At 32.5% G+C, this 9,794-nt stretch overlaps 1 protein-coding gene across 1 annotated transcript; it reads left to right on the plus strand.

The window, feature by feature from the left end:
* Positions 1 to 3,900: 3,900 nt before the first annotated feature.
* On the plus strand, positions 3,901 to 8,220 carry LOC124931240 (beta-amylase 1, chloroplastic-like). The gene is made up of 4 exons (XM_047471665.1): positions 3,901 to 4,685; positions 5,722 to 5,932; positions 6,025 to 6,141; positions 7,403 to 8,220. Exons 1-4 carry the CDS (start codon positions 4,162 to 4,164, stop codon positions 8,078 to 8,080), a joined length of 1,530 nt encoding a protein of 509 aa, XP_047327621.1. The 5' UTR covers positions 3,901 to 4,161; the 3' UTR covers positions 8,081 to 8,220.
* The last annotated feature ends 1,574 nt before the right edge of the window (positions 8,221 to 9,794 follow it).

The following is a 9,794-nucleotide window of genomic DNA, read 5'->3' on the forward strand; positions in this document are numbered from 1 at the left end:
CAATTTTTATGGAGGTTTGGATCCTTAGATTTAAGGGCTTGGGTAGCTTTACAAAGTTCTCAGGAACATTAAAATCACCATCCTAAAGTATCATTTGATTTGGGTGATGATCAATTTGTTCAAAACAGTTTAAGGCAAAAAATCGGGTTTTTGATTTTAAAGTTGTTTTGAAGTGTAAGGAGCTTGCCAATAATTTCCTTATATTTCAAATACTTGATTGATACCAAAACATGAACACTGATTGTTCATTTGGACCAATTCAAGAACTCAAAAACTACCGGCCGATAGTTTTAAAAAAAATGCATATGGCACAAAAATCCTATTGATATTCATGTTTAATCAAAATAAAATTTGATTTCTCAATATTATCTATGGTCATTCCTGCACCATCATCCTATAACCTTCACTAATACTTTGTTAAGATCTATTTAACAATATCCAAAAATGAAAACGACCAATGATCAAAAGTTAATCCTTGTCAGGATAATTACCAAAGAAAGATTAAAAATCATAGATGAATGCTCCAAAAGACTTCAACAAATGTTACACACTTATTCAACATGAAGATCACACCATGAAGATCACACTAACATTCACTACTTCCAGGTTATATCTTTCTATCACCCCATACAAAACTATAAATTGAATGGGATAATATAGTATTCATATGTTTGACTCAAACCCACGTTTCAAAAACTAGTTTGTTGTCTAAGAGATATTTTGTAAGTACTAAAATTTTACCTACCCAATTTATAAATATTAAAATAATTAGTTTTAATAAATAAATTCAAAATAATCAAAATCAAGACCAAGCCAAGATTTAACAATTAATTTGATTAGTTATTGTTCTAAGTAAATCTCAATTAATTAAAAAAACAAAAGCCAAGAAAATTAATTTGAGATAAATGTTATATTCATTTTATCTTAAATTAATTTTAAGAGGCTAAAATAAATATTTTGAGATAAATGTTGTATTCATTTTATCTCAAATTACTTTTAAGAGACTAAAATAAATAAGATAAATATTGTATTCATTTTATCCCAAAATTATTATTTATGAAGCCCCAAAATATAAAAATAAAAATAAAAAATGGACAAAATAAATATTTGTGTCTATTTAAATATTTTTATATTTTGTAAGTTGAAAATAAAGTCAAAAAGAGTTAAAAAGAAATCAATTTCAGTCAAGCTCCAAGGCTAAAAACGGAATATGATCCATTGTAGACGGAAAACGAAAAATCGGCTACAACAGACCACACAACCATCGAATGAGCGTCCATGCATCATCCGACGAATAATAGAGGGATACATCGTCATTACAACAAAAGTTAAGCGCTTCCACGTAGCACAAGATCAACTAATACGCGTCTCAATGTCGTTAGCCTAAACACGGACAAAACGCTCAAACGCCGACAGAGGAAGACGAAACGCTCCACCCAGACGCGCGTTCGCGCTTTTAGCTCGAAACAGTGATGTTTCAGACTTAGATCGCCGCCTTCCTCGCGAATAGTAGGATGAACATCGGTCAAAACTTTTGATTTTTCAAAAGTGAAACTCAATCGATATTCAACCAAATCCAATTATTCAAAAGTTGAAATGATCACCCTAATATGGTGATCATTTTACCTACTATCATAGGGGTAATGATGCCCTAATTGCATAAGAACAATATAATACAAACATCTTTAATGGCCTTTTGTCTAAAATTCAATCCATATATTCATCTAACCGACCTTGGTTGGCTATAAATAGCCTACCTCGGGCAAAACGAAACCAGCCCCGACTCTCTAATCCAAACTTCATATAATCCACCATTAAAATTTTCTCAAGCTTTAGAATAGTTTGAAAATTTTGTGTAAGGCTCTAATGTTCATTTCTAGATCATCACAAAGCTTTTTAAAGAGTTCATGAATGTTCTCTAACTCACAATAATCTTTAATTCGTATTGTAATTCAAATTACATATTCAAATTCATATTTTTACATTTTAGTTTGACCAGTCTTAAATATTGTTTGATTATCTGTTTTCTTTATTTGAATTCGATCTTAAGATCATTTCAAATCTTTCTGTTGAATTCAATTTGAACGAATCAAGCTAAATAAAAAACACTCAAATTTGATTTTGAAAAATCTCAAAATCGAGATTTTGTTCTTGAGCTCTAGCTCAAGAATTGCGGTTTAGAAAGCTTCCTAAGATCTTTTAAAAGATGTTAATAGTAGTTTGGATCAATTTCAATAAATTTTAAACATGTTTTAAAAACTAAAAATTCTAAAAATCTAGAAAAAAAAATATAGTTCTTAATTTGGTTAAAATAGATAGCTAGTGTTAATGTTTTGGTTATATTTGATCCTAATATATATAAAGAAGCTATTCGTAGGTGCTTATACCAAATTAAACCTTAAAAACAAAAAAAAATCTAATTTTTGTTCAAAAACAGTTCGGATCCAATGGAATGTCTTTCCGAACGATTGATACATCAAGATAATGTTAAAAATGACCATGATGATTAGACAAAACTTCTCATGCCTTCAGATCGAATGATGGAAGCTCCAATCAAATTACAAAAACTTGTAGTCGGTGTTCTTGACGTTCGACCGAGGAATTCAAACATCCGACCGAGGATTTTGCCTGAGTCAAGTTTTCGACCGAGAAAATCAGCCCTCCCCTACATCCAACCGAGAAATCTTGACCTCGACCGAGAAGCCTCACATGCGACCGAAGAAACCAGCCAGGCACGATCCTCAACTAAGGGATGACGCGCGCGACCAAGAATCCCTTATCCGTGTTGATCGGGTACCCATATCCGTTGACCCTGAGTTAAAATTGACCCTGTCCCAGGCCCATGTATGCCCGATTTGCGACCCAGACACATACCCAAGGGCTTGTTTGTTTGCGATTTTTAATTTCTATTTGTTTTTTTAACAATTAGAGGCCCTAAACTATTTTTAAAAAAATCCAAAAAATATAAAACGATTTAAAAATATTTTTAGAATATTTTCATAATAAAATATTTTGATAAAGGTTTGTTTGAATTTATTTTTAGATTCTAATGTCTTAAACTAATATTTTTCAGGCATTTTCCTCAATAATTCTCGACATCAATTACAAGTACCAATATTTAAATATTATTTCATAATTTTAAATTCAAGAAAAACTTATACATGTTTAGAACATGAAAAATAATTGGTAAAATAAAACGTAATAAAGATCAAACTTTCAAACAAATAGGCAAAATTTTATGAATTATAGATCGTTTTTTATCGGATACAAATGATATAGTGCGAAAGTCTTTTTCCGAGTATAATCAAACATCAAACTCAAAAAAATCTCTGATCAAATATACGTATACAAAATGTTTTAATTGATTTTAAATTAAAATTGGTGACTCTTTTTATCAAATAAATAATCTTTTAAATTAATTATTTTAATTAATTTAAAATACACATTTCTTATAATCAAATTGTTAGATTATTTTAAATTTAAAATATAGTTTAAAATTGATCATACAAATTACTTGCTATAATTAATTTTAAAATATCAAAATACATCTTTTAAATAATGTTTGTTAAAAGATTTTCAACACACTAACTCAGGTTGAAATTTCTCAAAACTCGAATTTTTTTGGGACAAGAAATTTCTAGGTACTAAAATGTTAATGAATAATGACATAATCAAATTGAGTCGAAACGGGTGACACAAATACTATCTCCCATTAAACCGGAAAAAACCGTCTATATGATTTCATAATCATGACTTTATCTTCAACTAAAGCGCGTAAAAAAATAAGTAATCTTGGATTAAATATAGTTAAAAATCTTGTTAAAATATAATTAAAATAAAAAATGGGTAGAAATTAGAGCAATGAACGATGACCATCCGAATCAATGTGGTCAGTAGTAGCTTTCCTCTGAAAAAGGGTCCACCATCTTTGCTTTCCTTCACCGTAAAAATCACTCAGTCTTTCTTTCCCGGACGATTCTCTTTTCCGGTTTCCCGGCCGACGACGACTGCATCTCTCTCTCTCTCATCTAATAAACGGACACGTACAGTTTCCCTCGCCAATTTCCTAACTAACAGCTCTCAAATGCGGCCATAGCTTTCACTCTCTTTCCACCTCTACCTTCTTTCCAATTGCAATCCCTAACCCTAACGCCATTGTCAATGGCGATTGCATCACCTTCTACACCCAACTTCTCCGCATCATTCTACTCTAAATATTCCAAATCCCATTCTTCCGCCCGTTTCTCCACCGTAAGATGCCACCGCACTAATCCTCCTTTCCAAAAATCCTCGATCTCATCGCGTCTGAATAGTTCCAAGCCTTCCAACGGCTATACAGACAGTGATGGCGATCTTCAGTATGAATACGAGCACGGAGCATCCGTTTCGCGCCAGCCGCGGAAAGGAAGACCGGTGTTTGTAGCCCTACCGTCTGATTCTGTAACTTCCGCTGGGAAGATGCGGAGGCGGAAAGTCATACTGCAATCGCTACGGGCGCTTGCAGCGGCTGGAGTGGAAGGAATTGTGATGGAAGTCTGGTGGGGGATGGTAGAGAGAGATGTTCCTGAACATTATGATTGGCAAGCTTATGAGGAGATTGTTTCGTTAGCGGAAGGATGTGGATTGAAAGTGCGCGCTGTAATGGCATTTCATCAACGCGGTACAGGGCCTGGAGATCCACTGTGGTTAGTTTATTCTCTGTTGAATTGTTTATTGTTCTTAAATCTTTGTGTTTTCCAATGACTTCAATATTAATTATGAATATGTGATTCTCTTACCTGCATCTTCATCATTGCTACGAATGATCTCCATTTTCATGGTTATGTCTGTTCATATTATAGTGCTTTCATGATTTTAGGAGGAATTGAAATCATGTTTCGGTTTCATTGCTATTCTAAATGCCCTGATTTATGTAACAGATTCAAATTAGAGAAGAAGATGAATATATATGATTTACATTGCTTCTCTGCTTTATATAGCAGATTCAAAACTGAAATTGGTTGGGATGCAAATGTGTTTATGATCATTCATTCATATTGGTGTTTTATATATATATTTTAGGAAGCTAGCACCACTCCCACTTAAACTTAGGATGTTCTGAGTGAGAATTGAACTGGCAACAAGACTTTCAATTTGAGCTACCCTAGTGGGTTATTCATATTGGTTCGGTTCTTTCATTGCTCTTCTTTAGCATATTTGGTGGCGGTGAAATAAAGTGCTTATTTGAAATAAGTTCATTTACTAAGTGTTAGTTAAAACCATTTAACTTTAAAATTTAGATCAAATTAAGTTAAAATAGTTAATACATTATACCTAGCTTGATTCGGTAGGTTATGAATGACTTAACTTAGTAGTTAGTAGTATGATCCGTGCATACAAAAGACAGACATTGAAAATTAACTAAATTACTTCAGAGAAAATTAAATACTTTTCCGACATTAGATTCACATTTTATCAAATCAATTGGCATACCTAGCTTAAAATTCAGTTATTTTCATTTGGTTTATTCAACATTTATTTTTCATATGCTTATCTAGTTTGGCACTTATGATTTAGTATTCACCATTCAACACTTAATTTTCAGTTTTTATGAAACATACTAAATTTTACTAACAAAGTAACTGAATCTCTACTACAAAATGCAACTTCTATGCTTTTAGAAGATGCGTCTGTTATATTATTTATTTTCTGCAACTTATTCTTCTCAATGCAATGCTGAAGGATTCCTCTTCCTCAGTGGGTTCTGGAAGAAATGGAGAGAGATCCAGAAATATCATTTTCTGATAGGTTGGGAAGAAGAAACAAGGAATACATTTCTCTAGGTTGCGACTTACTCCCAGTATTATATGGGCGTTCGCCAATTCAAGCATATTCGGATTTCATGAGAAATTTCAGAGATGTTTTCAGGAGATATCTTGGTGTCACTATAACAGTAAGTCACATATCATCATCATTGTGCAATTTTTCTTCACACTTGTAAAGTAAAACAACATTTGCATAAAGTTTCGATTTTGATATTTACAGGGAATTCAAGTTGGTATGGGTCCTTCAGGAGAACTCCGATATCCATCATGTTCTTCTCATAATCTAACTTGGGCTCGGCACATTAGGGAACTCGGAGATTTTCAGTGTTATGATAAGGTCAGCAGATTCACTCCCTGCTTTCTGCTAAAATAATTTAATTTGAGAACCCTTTTTGAGTTTAGGGCACCAAAACTTATTGTAGATTAACCCAATTCAAATTGATTTAAAAAAAAAATGGATTTAGATTAAACTGGTTGAGTTCAATTTAAGGTGTAAGAATTAAATTTGACACTTTGTTCTTTAGACAAGTCTCTTACCAATTGAGCTATTAGTGGGTTTTTAACCCAAATTTTAGAATGAGAAACTTTTTAATAGTCTCTGAAAAATTTATTTTTTTGTTAATTTTTTAGTTAGAATTGTGTTTTATATTCTTTCTTTATAAAAAATTTAAATACTTTTTCTGTATATATATATTAAATTCTAAATTGTATTTAATATGCTCTAGATTTTTTGTAATATTCTTTCTTAAATCTTCTTTTAACTCTAATATTTTTGTTTGTACTTTTCTAGATTTTAAAAAAAAAATTATCTTAATATTCTAGTATATCACGTGGTAGTCATTCATACTTAAAACCCAAAAGTCAAATGTTCAATTACTAGAAAAACTTCTTAAGTTGAATTGAGGTCATTACTATTTGGGATCTTGTTAGTTTTTTATTTATAAGAAATATATTTTAAAATGTCTAACTAAATTCAATTCCCAAATCTAATATCATATAGATTCACATTCGGATGAGAAATTTGTAAGATTTTCAAATGAAGCCATTAAATATGTATTGGATTAATCCACAAAACCTAACTTGTGTTTAGGCCTTGTTTGATATGGATTATTTGAGATTAATTTCAAATAACTAATTATCTGACTAATAATTTACTCATTCAAATTATTTATCAAAATAATAAACACCCTATATATATAATTACTTTTTACGTCTAACATTCTTTTAATCCAAATAACACGATTTTCAAATACAGTTTAACAAATATGATTGTATGGAAATAACCATCAATTAACCTTAAACCAATCAACAAACATGATTAGAGCTAATTTGATCTTTAGGATCTTTGAGTTTTTTTTTTAAAATAATTCATCAAATCACTATCATTCTAATCATCAAATTATTTACTGTATTTTTATTAAATTTAAATTTTAAATACAATTTTTTTTAATAATTCATTTAAATAAAATCTCAAATAACCCACTTTTTAATCTTCTTTTCATATAAACCAAGATCAAAAGAGGTTATCATTTCTTTGAGGAAGTCATTTCAGCATTCATTGCTAACTAAATTTCATTCTTCTGTTTTATCCTCTCTAGTACTTGCTTTCATCTTTAAATGCTTCGGGCAAATCAGAATGGGCAAATAGGAGTCCCGAAAATACTGATTTTTTCGACAATTCTCGGAGTTCCCATTACGGAGATTTCTTCCTAAAGTGGTACTCGAATAAGCTATTATCACACGGAGAAAGAATCTGTCGAGAAGTAGAATCCATTTTCCATGGCATAGAAATCAACACATCTGCAAAAATAGGAGCAATCGATTGGCATTATTACGTAAACTCAGAAGGATACCTACCGATTGCTCAAATGTTTAGCCGCTATAGATTCGGTTTATGTTGTACATCGTTCGAGGTAAGGGATTCAGAAGAACAAGATAAGAACCCAATTAGCAGTCCAGAAGGTTTCCTTAGACAACTCATATTAGCTGCTAGGGTTTGGAAGATTCCGTTTGAAGGTGAAAACTCGTCAGTTAATTTGGATGATGGCTCGTTTAAGCAGATAGTTAAGATGTCGGATTTTTATTGTCATGGAGTTGAAACAGCGTCGTTTTCATTTAATTTTGTGAGGATGGATAGGAATTTGTTTGAACCGCGACAATGGATGAATTTTACGAGGTTTGTTAAGCAAATGTCCGATGGTGGTGTTTTTCGTGCAAGATTAGAGTTTGGTGGAGTTGAGGTTGCTTCAAATATTATGGCGGCCATCGCTTATTAGATTTTTAGCGGATTATTATTGTAATATTGTTTAGGTATTATATTGTTTTTGTTGTTGTGGTTTTGTATCATTGTACTTTATTTAAAATGTTAATCTAAGGAAGAGAATAATTGCATAATTAAAGCTTTAGTTTATGTTTTCTTTTGTTTGTTAGAAATCATCCCTATCATTGTACTACATATTCTTTGACGGATTTCTGATTTTGGATCGCTTGCACTTCATCCTTATTGACGTGATTCTTTCTCCCCTGTAGCATTCCAGAAATCATCCCCGTTGATAGGAGGAATTAACGACAAAGGGTGGCGTAATAAAGGAGACAATTTTCAGAATCATAGGCATAAATGAGGGCACGATTATGGAGTGGGTTACAAAGAAGCTGTAAAGAAAGTCATTAGGGGTATTATTGGTTACTAGTCACAACAAATGGTCTTTCCGAAGAAGATTATGAAGGAGATGGATGAAATCATGAGAAACTTTATTTGGGGGAATCAATGAAGAGGTGGAAAGAAAGTCAAATAGATTCATGTTTGTAAACCAAAGGAAGAAGGGGTTATTGGAATAAGGCTTTAATGTATAGGCACTTTTGGGATATCGAGAAGAAACAAGATTAATTATGGGTACGTTGGGTGCACTAGAGATTCATGAAAGATGAGTCAAGTGTATGGATATATAAGATCAAGATGGAGATGACATGGTCTTTAAAGAAGATTCTAAAGCTAAACGAAAGTGCTAGATCCTTATTAAGTATACGCATTTGTGACGGTCGTGGAACCCTGTTTTGGCATGATCCTTGGTTTGAGAATCATCCTATAATTCTCAAAGAGGAGTTTGGAAGAAAATGGATAAGGCAGGATTGTCAAAGGCTACAGTGAGGGATATAAAAAACGGGGAATGAAAAAATCTTCTGAGGCGAATTTCAAAAGGTACGAGAATTCACAATGTTACTAACAATATGCATTTCATTGATAGTAGAGATTCTCGTGATTGGATTGTTGAGCATGATTGTAAATTTGTTTCAAGTCTAGCTTGAGATTCTATTCGTTCTAGAGGGATGTAGTTGGTTGGTAACATGTTGTTTGGTCCTCTAGAATTATCTATATGCATCAAGTTATCACGTGGTTATTGTTTCAGGAGAGGCCCTTGGATCGTATTAGAAGGTTCATGAAAATTATGGATGTTAATTGTCTCCTTTGTGATAGTTGTGAGGAAACCATGGATCATTTGTTTGGGTGCTGCCCGTTTGCATCAGAGTTGTGGAAAAGATTTTCAAAGTCCATAGGGAGCTTCTTAATTTTCCTATGGAATGGAAGGACATCAAGAAAGTGACAATTGTTATGGCAAAGGGTGACCGTTTCTTCACAAATGTTTTCAAGTGTTGTTTTGTCTCCACCGTTTATCATATTTGGGTCGAGAGAAATGCAAGAGCCTTCTCTAGAGTTCGACGGGATATTGAAGCGGTATGGAGGGATATTGTGACGGATGGCGGTTCGCTCATGAGAACGTGGAGAAGAATTCCCACGTGTGAGCAAAGTTGGAAGTTATGCAATAATTGGAGAATCTCATATTATGAAGTCACTATTATTCCTTACAAGGCGCGGTAAGACTTGTCTTGTGTTATTTTCATTTTACTCATGTTTGTAAGCTTAAGGCTCGGTTATGGTTTTTTTACTAGTTTTCCTTAAAAAAATCAAGTTTAGGGTTTGTCTAGCTTGAT

This window comes from Impatiens glandulifera, chromosome 3 (assembly GCF_907164915.1).
Source record: "Impatiens glandulifera chromosome 3, dImpGla2.1, whole genome shotgun sequence".
Lineage (NCBI taxonomy): Eukaryota > Viridiplantae > Streptophyta > Magnoliopsida > Ericales > Balsaminaceae > Impatiens > Impatiens glandulifera.